The sequence below is a fragment of the Scyliorhinus torazame genome, chromosome 2, assembly GCF_047496885.1.
Source record: "Scyliorhinus torazame isolate Kashiwa2021f chromosome 2, sScyTor2.1, whole genome shotgun sequence".
Lineage (NCBI taxonomy): Eukaryota > Metazoa > Chordata > Chondrichthyes > Carcharhiniformes > Scyliorhinidae > Scyliorhinus > Scyliorhinus torazame.
In genome coordinates this window covers 127,405,923-127,426,291 of record NC_092708.1, presented here as the reverse complement: position 1 = coordinate 127,426,291, position 20,369 = coordinate 127,405,923, and the positions used below count along the sequence as shown (strand labels likewise).

At 44.0% G+C, this 20,369-nt stretch overlaps 1 protein-coding gene across 3 annotated transcripts in view; it reads left to right on the top strand.

Moving 5' to 3' along the window:
• Positions 1-20,369, top strand: part of lnpk (lunapark, ER junction formation factor) — a 158,596-nt gene that overhangs the window by 55,123 nt on the left and 83,104 nt on the right. For all 3 annotated transcript variants that reach the window (XM_072476687.1, XM_072476679.1, XM_072476698.1), the window contains exon 7: positions 15,427-15,510. In XM_072476687.1, the coding sequence (XP_072332788.1) occupies positions 15,427-15,510 (84 nt within the window). The remainder of the gene's footprint in view (positions 1-15,426; positions 15,511-20,369) is intronic.

Genomic DNA, 20,369 nt, shown 5'->3' with positions numbered 1-20,369 from the left:
GCGGGGATCCTGATACATGAATCACAAAATGATAGTATGGAGGTACAGCAAATGATCAGGGAGGCAAATGCAATATTGCTACGTATTGCAAGGGGAATGGATTATAAAAGTAGGGATGTTTTGCTACAGTTGCACAGGGCATTGATGAGACCACATCTAGGGTACTTTGTAGAGATTTGCTCTTTTTAAAGAATTAACATAACTTATTCCTGGAATGAGGGGATTAACTCATGAGTAAAGGATGGGCCTGTACCAATTGGAACCAGTGGTAGGCTCGGGGGCCACATGCAGTCCATCTGGGCTCTGTTCTGAGTGCAACCCAAGACAGGGTCCAATATTCTGATGATTTCCATCCGTGTAGTTTTTTTCCCCTATTGGTATCACTGAAGTGATACGCAGTTGAACTGAGGCGCATGCTAATTGTGCACAAAATTGACCGAGAGCCATGCACTCCCTCGGCTTCAACAGTGTGAATATTTCTTTTGTTTTACCATTTGAAGTTGAAGATCGATCTATTAATATATAAATGATTAATAATTTTCTATAACTTGTTATGACATATTCTACATGTGGCAAATGGATTTAATCTTATTCATGGGGTTGTGGTTATTTTACAAACTTGATTTAAATTTTGCGGCCTACTGAGATGAAGGAGGGCTACTCGCGTAACCCACTCACTAGCTTGGGTTGCCCATCACTGCATTGGAACATAGAACAATGAGGGGTGATCTTATTGAAAAATGCAAAATCCTGAGGTAAGCATCCATAAAAACATAAGAACTAGGAGCAGGAGTAGGCAATTCAGTCCCTCGAACCTGCTCCACTATTCAATACAATCAGGGCTTATCTCATCTCGGCTTTAACCCCACTTTCTTGCCCGTTCTCCATAACCCTTAAATCCATTACTAATTAAAAATCTGTCTCTCTCCTCCTCAAATTTGCTCAATGTCCCGGCATCCACCGCACTCTGGGGTGGGGTAGTGAATTTCTCAGATTCACAATGCCTTGAGAGAATAAATCTGCTACCCCTTATTCTACAACTATAATCCAGGTAGCATTTGGTCCATGGGTTTTAGTATATTTTCCTGTATTGCCCCACTAATTGTAACCTAAGCATAATGCCCTGCTGTGTGAGATAATACATTTTAAGTTAAATATATGTTAATTGTGTTTGTCCAAATTGCCAAGCATGCAGTAATGGATTTTCCAATTTTGAAAATCAAACTCTGAATTCAAATCTGGATGTCATGGAGAACTTTACTGTTTGAACCATTTTACACTGGCTTCTGTCTGCTTCAAAAATGCTTGCCCAGACTTGAACAGGAGCAGCCATGCTAAAAGGCTGATAATTGACACGTTGTCATACATTAGGTTATCTAGAGGGTATCTTCAACCATGACTGTCCACAAAGAAAACAATAAATCAATTTGAGTAAAGCAAGACAAGTGAAAAAGCAGATTGACAGAAAAGATGCTCCAAAAGTCAGAAATCTATTGCAGTTTTATGAAAAAGAGAACTGCACAAAAACAAAGAGCAATTAAATCTTAGTTTATAACTGTTTTTTGAACATGAAACCTGTTTGCAATCAATTGTCTCAAAGCTTAGTTTTTAATCGGGTAATAACTCAACCACGGTTTTGGGGATCAGAATCGATAGTATACAACTGTTAACTGTAGAGAATGAAAGCTAGTTGTTTAGCTGAATAATTGAAGGTAATTTATTTTGGTTGAATGTTGGTCGTTTATATGTCATGTATGTATGATTCTATTTGTCGTTTCGGTCTAAAATTTCAGTTTACTTAAGTGGATGTTAAGAGTTACATTAATGACTTGGTCATTCAATGTGCAGTCATTTATACTTATCTTGTAAACTGCGAAATCTGTGTCAAACATAACTTAGGACCATAGGATCTAGGAGCAGGACTAGGCCATTCGGTCCTTCGAGCTTGTTCTGCCATTCAATAAAATCATGTTTGATCTGATTGTGGTCTCAACTCCCCTTTCTTGTCTGTCCCGATAACCTTTAACTCCCTTGTCTGTCAAAAATCTATCGATCTCCGCTTTGAATAGATTTGAAGAGCCAGCGCCCACTGTTCTCTGGGGAAGAGAATTCCGCAGACTAACCACCCTCTTGAGAGAAAAAAAAATTCTCCTCATCTCCATCTTAAAAGCATTCGAGGTTACTGAGATGGCTTTGTAGGATCGATTCAGTTAAGTACTTAATAATGGCTTTTAGAGACTAGCTTCTATACCCAATTAAGCTGTGCATATTAGTTCAGTATCTAATGCAACATACATTATTAGCTTTTACAGCTCTGCCAAGATTATAGATACTTAGCTGACATAGCACACAGTTTGAGTTTGGCTTTGAAAATTCTGGTTAGATTTTGCAACTTTTCAAAAGGTTTACCATATACTTAGTCAATCCTAAGGATGAATGATGTATGAACTGACCTTTTCCTAGTGACTAGTGAAACATGGGATCAAGGCAAGCTATCACTTTTGGAATTAAAGAGTTTCTGTTGGCAATCTATATATGATTTTAATTCTGGCACACTCAATCCAAATCAAAATTTCAGGCTGTCAGGCAGATCACAGAATGCCTGGTGTATGAAATGCAAAATAACACTTATAGAATAGGGTTGCATTTTAAAGTGGGGCTGGGTGGCATTGTTGAAACATAGAAAATAGAAGCAGGAGTCTGCTTCACCATTAATTATGATGTGGAGATGCCAGGTTAAAGTGGTGTTGTAAGACTTCTTACTGTGCTCACCATTAATTATGATCATGGCTGATCATCAAGTTCAATATCCCTTGATCCCTTTAGCCCCAAGAGCTATATCTAATTCCTTCTTGAAATTACACAATGTTTTGGCCTCAACTACCTTCTGTTGTAGCGAATTCCACAGATTCACCACTCTCCAGGTGAAGAAATTTCACCTCACCTCAGTCCTAAACGTTTTACCCCTTATCCTCTCTATGACACCCTAGTTCTGGACTCCCCTATCATCGGGAACATTCTTTCTGAATCTACCCTGTCTAATTCTGTTAGAATTTTGTAAGTTTCTATGAGATCCCCTCTCACTCTTCTGAGCTCCAATCAATATAATCTTAACCGATTTAGTCTCTCCTCATATGACAGTCCTGCCATCCCAGGAATCAGCCTGGTAAACCGTTGCTGCTCTCCCTCCACAGTAAGAACATCCTTCCTCAGATAAGGACACCAAACCTGCACAAAATACTACAGGTGTGGCTTCACCAATGCTCTATACAATTGCAGTAAAACATCCCTGTTCCTATACTCAAATCTTCTCGCTATGAAGGCCAACATACCATTTGCCTTCTTTACTACCTGCTGTACCTGCGCACTTACTTTCAGTGACTGATGTACGAGGACGCCAAGGTCTCGCTCACTATCCACCTCTTAATTTACACCCATTCAAATAATAATCTGCCTTTCTTTGGATTGGATTTGTTTATTGTCACGTGGACTGAGGTACAGTGAAATGTATTGTTCGGCGTACAGTTCATACAGATCATTCCATACATGAAATGAAAATGCATAGGGCAAACATAAAATACACAATGTAAATACATAGGCACAGGCATCGGGTGAATCATACCCCGTAGAGCAGATGTGTGAAGAGATCAAATCAGTCCATAAGAGGGTCGTTTAGGAGTCTGAAAACAGCGGGAAAGAAGCTGTTTTTGAATCCGTTATTGCGTGTTCTCAGGCGTTTGTATCTTCTGCTCGATGGAAGAAGTTGCAAGAGTGAATAAGCCAGGTGGGAGGGGGTCTTTGATTGTGCTGCCCACTTTCCCAAGGCAGCGGGAGGTGTAGACCGAGTCAGTGGATGGGAGGCGGGTTTGTGTAATGGGCTGGGCGGTGTTCCCGATTCTCTCTAGTTTCTTACGGTCTGGGCCGAGCAGTTGCCATACCAGGCTGTGCTGCAGCCTGATAGGAGTCAATGTGGACATGCCAAATTTCCTTAGTTTCCTGAGAATGTATAGGCGCTGTTGTGGTTTCTTGGTGGTACTGTCGACATGGGTGGACCAGGACAGATTGTTGGTGCTGTGCACACCTAGGAATGTGAAGCTGTCAACCATCTCCACCTCGGCCCCGTTGATGCTGACAGGGTTGTGTACGATACTTTGCTACCTGAAGTCAATGACCAACTCTTTCGTTTTGCTGACATTGAGGGAGAGATTGTTGTCACTACATCACTCCACTGGGGTCTCTAGCTCCCTCCTGTATTCTGACTCATCGTTGTTCGAGATCCGACCCACTACGGTCGTGTCATCAGCAAACTTGCAGATGTAGTTGGAGCCAAATTTTGCCAAGCAGATGTGTGTGAATAGGGAGTATAGTAGGAGGCTAAGTACGCAGCTTTGAGGGGCCCCGGTATTGAGAACTATCGTGGAGAAGGTGTTGTTTATCCTTACTGATTGTGGTCTATGGGTCGGAAAGTCGAGGATCCAGTTACCGAGTGAGGAGCCAAGTACTAGGTTTTGGAGCTTTGATATGAGCTTGACTGGGATTATGGCATTGAAGGCGGAGCTGTAGTCAATAAATAGGAGTCTGATGTAGGAGTCCTTGTTGTCGAGATTCTCCAGGGATAAGTGTAAGGCCAGGGAGATGGTGTCTGCTGTGAATCGGGTGTAGCAGTATGGAATTGATGTGCCTCATGACCAACCTCTCAAAGCACTTCATTACGATCGATGTCAAGGCCACCGTTGAGGCTATTTTTGCTACGGAAGCGGATAACCTCATATTTATCCACATTATGTGCCCACTCACTCAACCTGTCCAACTCCCACTGAAGCATCTCTCACGGCTCACCCTCCAACCCAACTTTGTATCATATGCAAATTTGGGGTTAATACATTACCAAATCATGAAATGAATGAAAATCGCTTATTGTCACAAGTAGGCTTCAAATGAAGTTACTGTGAAAAGTCCCTAGTTGCCACATTCCGGCGCCTGTTCGGGGAGGCTGGTACGGGAATATATAATGTGAACATTTGGGGTCCTAGGACAGATCCCTGCGGTACCCAATTAGTAACTGCCTACCAATCAGAAAAAGACCCATTTATTCCAACTTTTTGCTTCCTGTCTGCTAACCAACTTTTCATCCATCTCAAGACACTACTCTTAATCCCATGTGCTTTAACTTTACATATTAATATGCTATGTGAAACTTGTTGAAAGCCTTCTGAAAGTCTAAATAAATCACATCCACTGGTTCTCCCTTGTCAACTCTACTAGTTACGCCTTCAAAGAATTCCAGTAGATTTGTCAAGCATGATAGGCTTTGTCAGGGGAAGGTCATGCCTAACAAATTTGAGGTGAGGGTAGTGCAGTTGATGTAGTCTACGTGGATTTCAGCAAAGCATTTGACAAGGTCCCAAATGCCCATGGGATGCAGGGGGACTTGATGAGGTGGAGTCAAAGCTGGCTGAGCTGTAGGATACAGAGGGTGATTACAGATGGCTGGAAGTGACTGGAAGCCAGTGTCCAGAGGCAAACCACAGGGATCTATGCTGGGTCCCCTATTTTTCATAATTTATATAAATGACTTAGATGATTACGTGGGGGGTAGGATCAGTAAGTTTGCGGGTGATACAAAGATAGGCCATGTGGTTATGAGTGAGGCGGAGTGTCTTGGGTTACAGGAAGATGCAGACAGAATGGTCAAATGGGCAGAAAAGTGGCAGATGGAATTTAATCCTGAAAAGTGTGAGGTGTTGCCCGTTGGAAGGAGCAATTTTACAAGGAAATAGTCAATGAATGGCACCACACTGGAAAGTCCTGAGAAACAAAGGGACCTTGGCGTGTTTGTAAAAAGATCTCTGAAGGCAGAAGGGCAGGTTAATAGGGTGGTGAAAAAGGCATATCGTACACTTGCCTTTATCAATCGTGGCATAGACTACAAAAGCAAGGAAGTCATGTTGGAGTTGTATAAAACATTGGTGAGGCCACAGCTGGGGTACTGCGTGCAGTTCTGGTCACCACATTATAGGAAGGATGTGATTGCACTGGAGGGGGTGCAGAGGCGTTTCACCAGGATGTTGCCTGGGATGGAATATTTAAGTTATGAAGAGAGGTTGGATAGGCTTGGGTTCATTTCGCTGGAGAAGAGAAGACTGGGGGGCAACCTGATCGAGGTGTACAAGATTGAGAGACATGGACAGGGTGAATAGTGAACAGTTGTTCCCCTTAGTTGAAGGGTTGGTTATGAGGGGGTACAAGTTCAAGGTGAGGGGCGGGAGGTTCAGGGGATTTGAGGAAAAACATTTTTGCTTGGAGGGTGGTGACGGTCTGGACGCACTGCCTGGGATGGTGGTATTGGCAGGTTGCCTCACATCCTTTAAAAAGTACCTGGATGAGCACTTTGGCACGTCTTAACATTTGAGGCTATGGGCCAAGTACTGGCAAGTGGGATTAGGATTGGCAGATCCAGGTGCCATTCATATGGTGGTTCAGACTCGATGGGCTGAAGGGCCTTTTCTGCACTATTATTCTGTGATTTTCCTTTCATTAAACCATGCTGACTGTCTGATTACACCACTGCTTTCCAAATGCTGTGCTATGAAATCCTTTATAACAGGGTGGAACAGTAGCACAGTGGTTAACACTGTTGCTTCACAGCTCCAGGGTCCCAGGTTCGATTCACGGCTTGAGTTACTGTCTGTGTGGAGTCTGCATATTCTCCCTGTGTCTATGTGAGTTTCCTCCAGGTGCTCCGGTTTCCTCCCGCAAGTCCCGAAAGACGTGCTGTTACGTAATTTGGACATTCTGAATTCTCCCTCCGTGTACCCGAAAAGGCTTCAGAATATGTTGGCTAGGGGCTTTTCACAGTAACGTCATTGCAGTGCTAATGTAAGCCTACTTGTGACGATAAATATTCTTATTATAAAGATTATTATAATAATGGGTTCCAGCAACTTCCCTACTACCGACGCGAGGCTCACTGGTCTATAGTTCCTATTTTCTCTCTACCTTCCCTTTTTGAATAGCAGGGTTAATGGAAGGAGATGCTCTATAACTAATTGATTACTGGGTCTCCAATGCACATAGTTCCAATCTCTAATTCTAATATCTTAATAAGCACAAAATGTACACTATATTTGGGAAAAAGACAAGAAGTCATTCCTTAAATTAAAAAAAAAAATACTATGGACGCTGGGAACCTGAAATTAAAAACAAAAGATGTTGGAAAAACTCAGCATATCTGGCACACCAGTGGAGGAGAAAGGGTTCATGGGCACCACTTTCTCTTTTTTAGGCAGAGCGACACAGCAAGCAGGAAAAACGATATGGAAACCGCCAACCCCAAGGGTGGCTTCTGTAGTATTTTTAGGGACTTTAAAAAAAAAAAAAAGTTAAGGGACGATTCCCACAATGTTACGCTGGCGGAACGGGGCACCGTTTTTGAAGGGCACCCTAATAGAAAAAAAACAAAAATGGAATCGTCCTCTTCAGTGGAAACCCCCCCCCCCCCCCCCCCCGCCCCATGTAGGGGAGCGAGGGAGGGAGGTGTAAAGGCCTGCAAATTATGTTTAAATGCATTTATATGGGGATCCTGACATTCAATGTTCGGATTCCCGCCACGCCATTGGCAGGAGGCCGGACAATGGGAGCGGGAAATTGCGCTGGTGAAAACTGCTTTTTGAGACCGTGCATTTCCGATCCCACCCCTGAAAGTGGGAGGGAAAACTCCCAATCTTAATCTCTAGCTCTCTCACGTTCACTCTCTCTCTCTCTCTCTCTCTCTCTCTCTCTCTCTCTCTCTCTCTCTTTCCCCCCCCCCCCCCCCCCCCCCCCCCCTTGAACATTAGGGGAGAACACTTCACAGTGCTGGGATCTAGTTTGGATATAGCCAGATTGACATACTGGATAAAAGTTCATTACATAAAACCCTGACTGGATTGTCTTCACAGTAGAAAATGCAAATTGCATTCCAGAAATAGAGGTAACCAAGGCGCTAATAAAGGTGAGAAACTTGACATTAATCACCAAGAAATGGCTGGAATTTCTTATTAAGGAATTCTTGATGCATTTAGAAAATCATAGTTTGATCTGACAAAGTCCTCATGGTTTTACAAAAGGGAAATCGTGTTGGACAGGTTTATTTGAGTTTTTTGAAGGTGTAACCAATAAGGTAGCTACAGGGGAACCTGTGGATGTGGTAACTTGGATTCCCAAAAGGCATTCAATAATGTGCCGCCCAAAAGGTTAATGCACAAGATAAGGGCTCATGGAGTAGAGGGTAAAATATTAGCATGAATAGAGGATCAGTTAATGGACAGGAAGCAGAGAGTAGGAATGAACAGCGCATTTTCAAATTGGCAGGCTTTGACTAGTACAAAGATCAATGCTGAGACCACGGCTATTTACAATCTATTAATTACTTAGACAAAGAACTGAGTGTGATGTATTTACGTTTGCTGACGATGCAAAGCTAGATGGAGAATGTAAACTGAGAAGTGGACACTGTACATAGAGGTATAGAGAGATTAAATGAGTGAGAAACAAGGTGGCAGATGGAGAATAATGTGGGGAAGTGTGAAATTATCACTTTGGCAGTAAGAATAGAAAGCTGAATATTTTTTAAAAGGTGTAACGCTTGCAAATCTTGATGTTCAGAGTGACCTGAATGTACTTGCAAAAGGAACAAAAAGTTTGCATGCAGATGCAGCAAGCAGTTAAAAAAGAAAGTGTTATGTTGGTATTTATTGCAAAGGATTGGAATACAAGACTAAGGGAGTGTTGCTAAAGTTGTACAGAGCTGCAGTGAAATCACACCTGGATTACTATGTGCAGTTTTGTTTATTTTTATAAATATAAAATTCCCAATTTTTTTTTCTAATTAAGGGGCAATTTAGCGTGGCCAATCCACCTACCCTGCACACCTTTAGGTTGTGGGGGTGAGACCCATGCAGACACCAGGAGAATGTGCAAACTCCACAGGGAGTGCAGTTTTGGTATTAAGGAAGGATACACTTCGTTGCGATCAGATGAGGAGAGGTTAAATGACACCCCTCTTTGCCCACCATTTTACTGTAACTGGTTTTTTAAAGGGATATGCTCACCAATTTAGAGAGTGTTTAACTGTTTCTGTGCTGTGACTTTAAGAGACAGACAGGTTTCCTTGAATTTCTTTAAAAAGGAAGTGAGGATAGTTTTTATTGCACTTAACCCAGTCTAAGTAAAATAATAAAAATGTTCAAGTTTTCACAAAAATAGACAGTGGGGGCAATTTTACGCCCAACGTCAGCAAGAATCATGATGTCCATCCTATGCAGAAAATTATTTTGTACAGCAATGCCCTTTTACAATCATTTGAGGTTTACTGTCCTTGTTATTAAATCTGGTAAATATTAATTTAAAATTGACTACAAGGGCAGAAATCCAATGGGTTCAGAATTTGTAGTGCCTATGCATTTTGTATGAGAATCCCAAATTTCAGATCTACTGATGTCTCATCACTGATAGCATTCTCGAAGAATCTAGGGCGAAATTCTCCCCCAACGGCGCGATGTCCGCCGACTGGCGCCAAAAACGGCGCCAATCAGACGGGCATCGCGCCGGCCCAAAGGTGTGGAATGCTCCGCATCTTTGGGGGCCAAGCCCAACATTGAGGGGCTAGGCCGGCGCCGGAGGGATTTCCGCCCCGCCAGCTGGCAGAAATGGCGTTTGTTGCCCCGCCAGCTGGCGGAAATGGCGTTTGTTGCCCCGCCAGCTGGCGCGGAAAAGCGGCGCATGCGTGGGAGGCTCAGCAGCCGCCGACAGTTTCCCGCGCATGCGCAGTGGGGAGAGTCACTTCCTCCTCCGCCATGGTGGAGACCGTGGCGGAGGCGGAAGGGAAAGAGTGCCCCCACGGCACAGGCCCGCCCGCGGATCGGTGGGCCCCGATCGCGGGCCAGGCCACTGTGGGGGCACCCCCCAGGGTCAGATCGCCCCGCGCCCCCCCCCCCCCAGGACCCCGGAGCCCGCCCACGCCGCCTAGTCCCGCCGGTAAATACCAGCTTTGATTTATGCCGACAGGACAAGCAATTTCTGGGCGGGACTTCGGCCCATCCGGGTCGGAGAATTGAGCGGGGGGTCCCGCCAACCGGCGCGGCCCGATTCCCGCCCCCGCCCAATCTCTGGTACCGGAGACTTCGGCGGGGGCGGGGGCGGGATTCACGGCGGCCAACAGCCATTCTCCGACCCGGTGGGGGGTCGGAGAATGACGCCCCAGGTCTACTTTGACGCTGTGCACTGCCAGTTTCTCCCCATCTGCCTTTCTGCTAAAGCCGAGTCCTTTCTGCTTTGTGTAAGCCCCATTAGCAGATGTTCTATTCCTTTCTCCACATCAATTTTAAATTTTGTCAGTTCATTGGGATATGTATACTCCCCCTAAACTAATTCCAATCAGCATAAATTGAAACAGATCAAGCTGAATTTGTTCAGTTTTCAAACGGTTGATTCTTGCCTGTACTCATGCAGGAAACGGGTTTATTTTTAATTTGTTAATTTTGTCTTGCCTTACAAGAAAATTGCAAATTTCTCTCCACACTGATGGTTTGAGATTAACAGAAAAGCAAATGAGATATTGGCCTTTATATGTCATTAAAGGAATTTCATTGCTCCTTTTTGCCTTTATTGAGTTTTTGCGGCGCTTTGCACCAAGCTAATTGCTTCTGCTAATAAATAATCTAAAATCAATGCTGACAGCAGTTAATTGGCATACAGACTTTATTTCTTAAAGCACTCTGCCAACAACCTTCTTTAAATTAATAGCATTAAGTGCTATGAGGAAATAAATCTGAGGAATTGCCTGTCATTTACTGTCATGTCTAATAACTTTCAATAATGACTGCTGATAGATTTTTGTACATTCCATTATTGAAGTAGGTGCATGTAATTATTCTCCTCATTATATTTAAACAATTAGCAATATTTGACATTTCTTCACTATGAAGCTGTTAAGTACAATTAACAAGCTTCGGCGATTTTGGAATTTTTTGTTCCTGAGCATTTCTTTTAAATTGTCCTAAAGTAAATAGTTTGCACTTTTACCATAGCAGAAATCAAAAACCCCCCGACACCAATGACCCCCGACATTCAAATTCCATCATATATTTTGTCACACTATTTCAATCATCTCTGTCATGATTAAATTTACCTATTCATTTTATTTACTCTCAAGTCTGCCAAGGTTAACCATCAAGATAGGTAGTGCTGTTGCATTCTTACCCCTGAAACAATGCAACTACACCCCCTTTGGTATTCCACCCACTTTTGAACAGGTCTCCGTTTTGCTGCCCCAATAACACTTCACTGGTATTAGATTCTTCCCACTGCTCGGGAATCTACTTTTTATTTGTTTACTTAAACCATTTTTTTTTTAGAGTAGCCAATTTGTTTTTTGAATTTAGCGTGCCCAATCCACCTACCCTGCACATCGTTTTGGGTTGTGGGGGTGAGACCCACGCAGACACGGGGGGAATGTGCAAACTCCACACGGACAGTGACCCGAGGCCAGGATCGAACCTGGGTCCTCGGCGCCGTGAGGCAGCAGTGCTAACCGCTGTACCACCCTGCCGCCCTAGCTAGAGAGCCTACTTCAGCACCAATTGAAAAGGAAACCCATTAAACAATTTCTCTTACCTCCTCCCCCCTTTCCTCTCACTTTGATTCTTGTACTCTTCCTTTGCCTTGCAACGGCTGCCAATGTTCACATTTTTTAAATGTCAGAAAGTAGAAGGGGGATATTTAAAGTCTCCTGTTTGTCCAAAATTCAACTTGTTTTACGTGAAAGAAAAAGCAAAAACTGGGTGGGAAAATGACCTTGCTCTTTTGTACTACGTTATGAATGCACCCTCCTTGGCTAACAAGTCCTGGGGTGGGACTCCAACCTGGAGCTCCTGGCTGAGGCAGGGATTATAAATATTTATGCGCTGATTACTTTGGAGTCCCTTTAGGGTCTATCTTGATTTCCCTCCAATTTCTCACCTACATGCTGATCCTTGGCCACATCATTGGAAAACATTTTGGGTTCCACGTGTACGCCAGCAATGTTCAGATCGACCATACCACCACCTCTCCTGAGTTTTGTGCTGTCAGGCTGATTCTCCAACATACAATCCTGGATGACGTGCAGTGTTCTCTCCTTAAGCATTTAGCAGACTGAAGGCAAATTATCCTCACCCCCACTACAACATCTGTACCCTTGCCACTAATTCCATCCCCTTCCTTCGTCACAGTCTTTAGGCTAAACCAGACTATTTGCAAACTCAGTATCCTATTGGGGGCAGCACGGTAGCACAAGTGATTAGCACTGTGGCTTCACAGCACCAGGGTCCCAGGTTCGATTCCCTGCTGGGTCACTGTCTGTGCGGAGTCTGCACATTCTCCCCGTGTCTGCGTGGGTTTCCTCCTGGTGCTCCGGTTTCCCATCAGTCCAAAGATGTGTAGGTTAGGTAGATTGCCCATGTTAAAATTGCCCCTCATGTCCAGGGATATGCAAATTGGGGTTACTGGATGGGGTAGAGGAGTGGGTGGAGGTAGGTCAATGCAAGTTGATGTGTGAAATGGCCTCCTTTTGCTCTAGGGGTTCTATGGAGGGGTGAGGACAGGTAGCCATTTTCAAACTAGGGTGAGAATTTTAAAATCAAGATGTTGCTTGACGCCAATGTACATCAGCAAGCATGTGGTTGATGGAGGAATTAAACTTGCTGCGAGTTAAGACATGGGCAGCAGAGTTTTTGATGACCTTATGGGAGGTAGAATGTGGGAGGCCAGCGAGTGCATTGACATAGTCTGGTTTAGAGCTAACGCTGGCATGAATGAGGGTGTCAATAGCAGATTAACTGAGACTGGGCTGAAGCTGGGTGATACTATAGAGGTAGAAATAGGTAGTATTGAGGGACAGGTAGTATTGAGGAAGCAGGGGGGCTGTAGAAGGACTTGGGCAGGCAAGGAGAGTGGGCAAAGAAGTGGCAGATGGAATACAATGTGGAAAAGTGTGAGGTTATGCACTTTTCTAAGAAGAATGGAGGCATAGACTATTTTCTAAATGACAAAAAACTTAGGAAATCAGAAGCACAAAGGAGTCCCTGTTCAAGATTCTCTTAAGATTAACGTGCAAGTTCAGTCAGCAGTTCGGAAGGCAAATGCAATGCTAGTATTCATGTCGCGAGGGCTAGAATACAAGAACTGCAAGAGATAGAATGGTGAGATTGATGTCAAGTAGACTTTTTCACAGAATACTTAAAATTCCTATAGTGCAGAACGAGGCCATTCGGCCCATCGAGTCTGCACCGGCCCTTAGGCAGCGCATCCTACTTTGGCCCACGCCATCCTGTCCCGTAACCCCTCCTAACCTTTGGGACACTAAGTGGCAATTTACTATGGCTAATCCACCTAACCTGCACATCTTTGGACTGTGGGAGGAAACCGGAGCATCCGGAGGAAACCCACGCAGACACAAGGAGGAAGTGCAAACTCAGCACAGACAGTGACCCGAGGCTGGGAGTGAACCTGTGTCCCTGGCACTGAGGCAGCAGTGCTAACCACTGTACCACCCGTTTTCCTTGCGCTGGTGTTCTCACCACCTGCCACAGGCCCAGCCTGACAGCTGTGTCTTTCAGAACTCTGCCTGCTCAGTCAGTAATAATAATAACCTTCATTATTGTCACAAATAGGCTTACATTAACACTGCAGTGAAGTTACTGTGAAAAGCCCCTAGTTGCCACATTCCGGCACTGTTCGGGACACAGAGGGAGAATTCAGAATTTCCAATTAACCTAACAGCACGTCTTTCAGTACTTGTGGGAGGAAAGCAGAGCACCCGGAGGAAACCCACCCAGACACGGAGAACATGAAGCAACAGTACTAACCACTGTGCTATGGTGCCGCCGCAGTAGTGGTGCTGCCAAGCCATCTGTGATGGGCATTGAAGTCCCCCACCTAGATGACATTCTGTACTGTTTATGCCCTCCGTGATTCTTTCAAGTGCTGTTCACCATGATTGGGTACTGATTCATCAATTGAGGCAGGGTGAAATTTGGTAATTAGTGGTGCGCTTTAAGTCACAGAATCATAGAATTTACAGTGCAGAAGGAGGCCATTCTGCCCATCGAGTCTGCACCGGCCCTTGGAAAGAGCACCCCACTTAAGCCCACACCTCCACCCTATCCCCGTAACTCAGTAACTCCACTTCACCTTTTTGGACACTAAGGGCAATTTAGCATGGCCAATCCACCTAACCTGCACATCTTTCGGACTGTGGGAGGAAACCGGAGCACCCGGAGGAAACCCATGCAGACACTGGGAGAACATGCAGACTCCGCACAGACAGTGACCCAAGCCGTGAATTGAACCTGGGACCCTGGAGCTGTGAAGCAACTGTGCTAACCACTGTGCTACCTTGCTGCCCATGAGACCCCATAAAACCTTTATGGGGTCTAGAATTAATGTTGAAGATTTCCAGAGCGACTCTTTCTGGACTGTATACTGTGCTGACACTTCTGGTAGCTGTGTCCTATTCTAATGTCCTATCCTAAAGGACATTAACGAACCACATAGATTTTGACGACAATCTAGTCATTGCATGGCCACCATCACTAATACTGGCATTTTAGTCTAGAACTCTTTCCCTAGCTGCCACATGGTATTCGAACTTGTGCCTTTACTCCAGTAACATAACTACAATGCTGCTATAACCTTATTTAGCCAAAAAATTATTTTGCTCGATCAATTTGGCATTTTTGTGGCCCAATTGTTAGTATCTTTCATCAATATTTCTGCACCTCCATGCCAAGTTCCTTGACTGCCAGCTTAACATCATGCTTAATTTGCAGCCGGGCTTCATTGGTAGCTGGTACATGCTACTCTTCTATCTTATCTGTTTTTTTCTGACATTGCATGCATTTCTGAACAGTGCTCTTATTTTGGTAACTGTTACCACCTACAATATACCTTGGTGTTTTTGTAAATTCTTGACATCATACACTTTTGTTTTAGTGCTATGTTCCTTGCTGCCCAGGCACTTAACACATTTCTCATCACTCCTTAATTTTTAATGAATCTTTTATTATAGCCTATTCTATTCCCAGGTTATTTGTTACCTTGGTTACTTAAGCCAGGATTTTCCACTCCCATTCGCATTGGGCTCACTGAATAGAGTTATTAAATTTATTAAGTTTTAATAAAACTCAAATATTCCAAGTGATGAGGTTACTAGCCAGAGGTGATATGGTCATTATTGCCACATTTTCTCCATAGGCAGGTCTTCAATAAAGATCCTGCTACACTGACTCTTCTTGAGCTCATATTTTGTAATTTGCAGTCTATTAATATTCAAACTAGTACTGTATAACTAATGCTTTGAATATGACCAAACTTTGATATGTAACTCTAATATGTGTTTCCAAATAGCTTGAAGAAGTCATGGAAAAGGAGACATACAAGAATGCCAAACTAATTTTGGAGAGATTTGATCCAGAATCCAAGAAGGCTAAAGTAGGTGTTTAAAGCTGGAAGCATGCATGTTTGTCTTTTTGTTGTTTGTGTGAAAGCAATAGTTTTGTTACTTCAAAAGCTTTTTGCACAAAATTTGTCATGTTTTCTGAAAGCCAGCAAAGGATGAACAAAACATTGATAGAAGGAGAAAATAGAATGAGAGTAAACTAGCAAGAAATATAAAAGGTATCAGAGTTACTCCAAGGTTGTGGAAAAGTAGTAAGCAGCAAAAGTGAATGCAAATGAAAGGCTGAGGTAGGGGAAATAATGGCCCAAACTTTCCGTTAACGGGGAGAAATCTGTGACTCAACTTAATTGCTGATGAGCCTTTAGATTCTGAAAAAGTCCTGATGTGCACACATCTGCAATACTTATGTGGGAAGTTTAAATTTCCGATTGCTGGCTTTACCCTGTACAGACTGCTCAATGTTTCCTACGACAGTGGGAACAGATGGCCAGAACCACAGAGACTTGGGCTGTTTTACCCTGTACTTAAAGCTTTTCATAGTGTTCCTCTCCACCTCTTTTCTCCCTCCTGCTTCCCCCATAAATAGAATTGTCTTATGCTCTCCACCCATTCCTGTCCATCCCCCAAGCATTGTTTAGACATCCACCCATCCTGAGAATTCTTGCTACCCCCCCCCCCCCCCCAAAACCTGGCCCTCTGCCATCAACAACTGCGTTCCTCCCTTCTTCCCTGTGGAGCCATCACCGGACGATACAAAGGCTCTCGTGTGAAGTTGTAAATGGACAAATTAAAACAGTCAGCGTCGGGCACTCTGATGCTGACTGGACGATCTGGGCCAATGGGGAATAAAGAGATAGCAGATATGTTAAACAAATATTTTGTACCTGCCTTCACAATAGAAGACTCAAAAATCAGACCAAAAATAACAGAGAACGAAAGATTTGTGAAGAACTTGAAGTCACTGATATTAGGAAAGAAAAATTGGTATAATTAATGGGTTAAAAAACTGATAGATCACCTGGACCTGATGGTCCCCATCCAAGGATTCTAAAATATATGGCTGCAGAGATAGTGGATGCACTTGTGTTCTTCCAGAGTTACCTGTTTGTGGTACTGCAGGTTAGTGTGTCTGACATCAGTCATCGGGACAATGCTGAAATCTATTATTAAGGAAGTGAAAATCATAATATCGTGCAGCAGACCCAACATGATTTTCAAAAGGGAAATTCCGTTTAACAAATCCATTATAGCTTTTTGAGAATGTAACTAGCATGGTAGATTGGAGGGTAGTAGTGATGTATTCTGTTTGATATTTCAAAAGACATTCCATAAGGTGCCACACAAATTTGTTGCATGAGATAAGGACCGGAATTCTCCAGCCGCTGTGATTCTCTTTTCCCGCTGGTAGCGCAGCCCATCTGCAGGTTTCCCGGTGGTGTGGGATGGCTTCAATGGAAAATCGGAGGGAAGAGAGAACCCTGCTGCCGATTAAAAATGTGGCTGGGGGACTGGAGAATCTCGCCCAAAGATATTTTTTCATGAATATAGAATTGATGAAAGGACAGAAGACAAGTAAGAATAAATAGGTATTTCCAGGTTGCTGGACTAGTGGGGTGACTCAAGATCCACTGCTGGGGTATGTAGGAATTGAACGTAATATATTCAAGTTTAGTGATGGTGTAAATCTGGGTGGGAAAGTAAACTATGAAGAGGGAGCAAACAGTCTGTACAGGTATATAACTAGGTTCAGTGAGTGGGCAAGAAGATGTTAGCCGAAGTATAATGTGGGGAAATTTGTGGTTATTCACTTTGGCAGGAAGAATAGAAAAAACTATATTTATAAATAGTGAGAAACTATTAAATATTGGTGGTTGGAGGGATTTGTGTGTCCTTGTACAGGAAACAAAGCTGGCTGACATGCGCAGCAAGCAATTAGGAAGACAAATGATATGTTGGCCTTTACTTTGAGGGGTTGGAATATAAGAATAAGGAAGTATTGCTGCAGTTGAACTGGGCTTTGAAATCATACCTGCAGTACTGTGCACAGTTTTGGTCTTTGTGTCAAAGTAAGAATATATCCGCCTGCGAGGGGGGTGTGATGAAAGTTTGTTAGAATGATTTCAGGGCAGAGTGGCACGGTGGCGCAGTGGTTAGCACTGGTGTCTCATGGCACCGAGGACCCGGGTTCAGTTCTGGCCCCCCCCCGGATCACTGTCCGTGTGAAGTTTGCACATTCTCCCCGTGTCTGCGTGAGTCTTACCCCCACAACCCAGGGATGTGCAGGGTAGGTGGATTGGCCACGCTAAATTGCCCCATAATTGGAAAAAAAAGAATTGGGTACTCTAAATTTATTTTAAAAAAGAAAAAAAATGATTTCCGGGATGACCGCATTGTCTAATGGGGATTGATTAAGTTGAATTGTCTTATGCTCCCTGGAGGTTAGAATAATGAGAGGTGATCTCAGTGCAACGTGTAAGATTTAGAAAGAAATAAAAGCAGAAAAATGCTGGGTAAACTTAGGAGATCTGGCAGCATCTCTGAAGAGAGAAGAAGAATCAATGTTTCAAGTTCATATGACCCATCTACAGAATTAAAGAGAGATAGAAATGTAATGAATTATACAGTTGGAGAGGAAGCGGGGTAGGGGTTGGGGAGAATGGAAGGTCAGGAATAGGTCAAAGTTAAGAAGAGATTGACAATGATGTCATTGACATAAGGCAAAAAGGGGTGCAAATTGTGCCATTAAGGACTGAAGAAGTGCTAATTGCTAATAGTGGCATAAAGGTAACTGAATGTGCTAATAGGAGAACAAAAGGTCAGTGCTCAGTGTTGGATGGCACAGTCCGGTGAGGCAAGGGTGAGCCATGTCTCCGTGAAACAGATCGCACACCTTGGGAAGGAATGAAAGTATTCCGCAAAGCGGCCACCCAATCTGCGTTTAGTCTCCCCAATGTAGAGGAGATTGCATTGGGAGCAGCGAATACAGTAGACAAATTTGGAGGAAGTGTAGGTGAAATACTGCTTCACCTGAAAAGAGTAGTTGGACCCCTGGGCAGTGAGGAGGGAGAAGGTGAAGGGCAGGGTGCGGCACCATCTGTGATTGTGTGGGAAGGTTCCGTGGGATGAGGATGAGGGTTTGGAGGCGATGGAGGTGTGGACAAGGGTGTCATGGAGGAAGTGGCCCCTGCGGAATGCTGCCGGCGGAGTGGGGGAAAGATGTGTTTAGTAGTGGCATGCTGTAGTTGGCGGAAATGGTGAGAATGATTCTTTGAATGTGGAGGTCGGTGAGGTGGAAATTAAGGACAAGAGGGACCCTGTCATGGTTCTGGGAAGGAGGGGAAGGGGTGAGGGCAGAGGTGCAGAATATGGTTCAGACAGTGTTAAGTGCTCTGTCAACCACATTGGGGGGAATCTTGGTTAAGGAAAAAGGCAGACATGTCAGAAAATTTTCAAAGGTGGCATCATCTGAACAGATATGGCGGAGGTGAAGGAACTGGGAAAATTTGATGGATCCTTACAGGGAGTGGAGTGGGAGGAGCTGTAGCTGTGGGAGTCAGTGGGTTTTTAATGACTATTGGTGGTCAGTGTATCACCAGAAATGGAAATCAAGGAAGGGAAGGGAGGTTTTGGAGATAGATCATGTGAAGGATGAAAGAAGGGTGGAGATTGGAAGCAAAATCAATACATTTTTCCATGTACAGACAAGAGCACAAAATTGCACCGATATATTCACCGATATAATGGAGAAAGAGCTGTGGGAGAGGGCATAAATAAGACTGAAACAAGGAATGTTCCACATACCCGCAAAAAGACAGGCTTAACTGGGGCCCATGCGGCAGTACCCATAACCACATATTTTATTTGCAGGAAGTGAGAGTTAAAGGAGAAATTGTTGAGTGAGCTCCAGCACACTCATCCAGGACCCTGCACACTCTCCCGTCCCTCTGACCCCACTCCTTCCAATCCCAACCTTTACCGTATATTCACTGTTCCCTCTAACCTTCCCCTCTCTGATTCTGTACTGAGCAAAGGACTCTGCTTCATCCCTATACGCTAGTGTTTTTCAAACTTTTTTTTCCCCAGGACCCACTTTTGCAAACTGACTGATATAGGTCAATGTTTGCTAACCCAGTCTAACCTGATTCAATGCATTGTTTGAGACACTAAAGTTTTCTTGTCCCAGGAAAGGGAGGGAAAATAAATCATCTAGTTTTGCTGTTCTTATTCACTATACAGTAGGCTCTGGTGCATTGAATTTATGTCAACATTGTGTGAAGGGGGGAGACTATTTTTGCAGGCAGAGTTCGTGGGCTGCGTCTGCCAGGAAGCCCAACGCGGCCGCTGCAGGACCCAGCAATGCTCCAGGCCGTATCGGCAGCTAGAGCTGGGAGCTCGACGCTGCCTGGCTGCTAGCCTCCCACGGAGCAGGGAATCGGTGGAATGCGCCAGAATTCCTGGCGTAAAACACCCTGTTTTCACGCCGGCATGGGGACTTAAGTCTCCCAAACGGAGAATCCAGCCCCATATATCTTGAATCAGCCTGGTGAACCTCCTCTGAACTGCCTCCAATGCCACTACATCTTTCCTCAAATAAGGGGACCAAAACTGTGCACAATACTCCAGGTGCGGTCTCATCAATGCCTTGCACAGTTGCAACAAACTTCCTTACCTATATCCAAGCTCATAAATTACACCTAACATTGTGTATTAACCTTCATTGTGGCACCTTATCAAATGCTTTCCAGAAGTCCAGATATATTACATCTACAGGATCCCCATTACCCACTTGGCTTGTTCCATCTTCGAAGAACTCCAGCAATTTAGGCAAACATTATTTACCCTTCATAAAACCATGCTGACTCTGATAATTGAGTTTTGACTTTTCAAATGT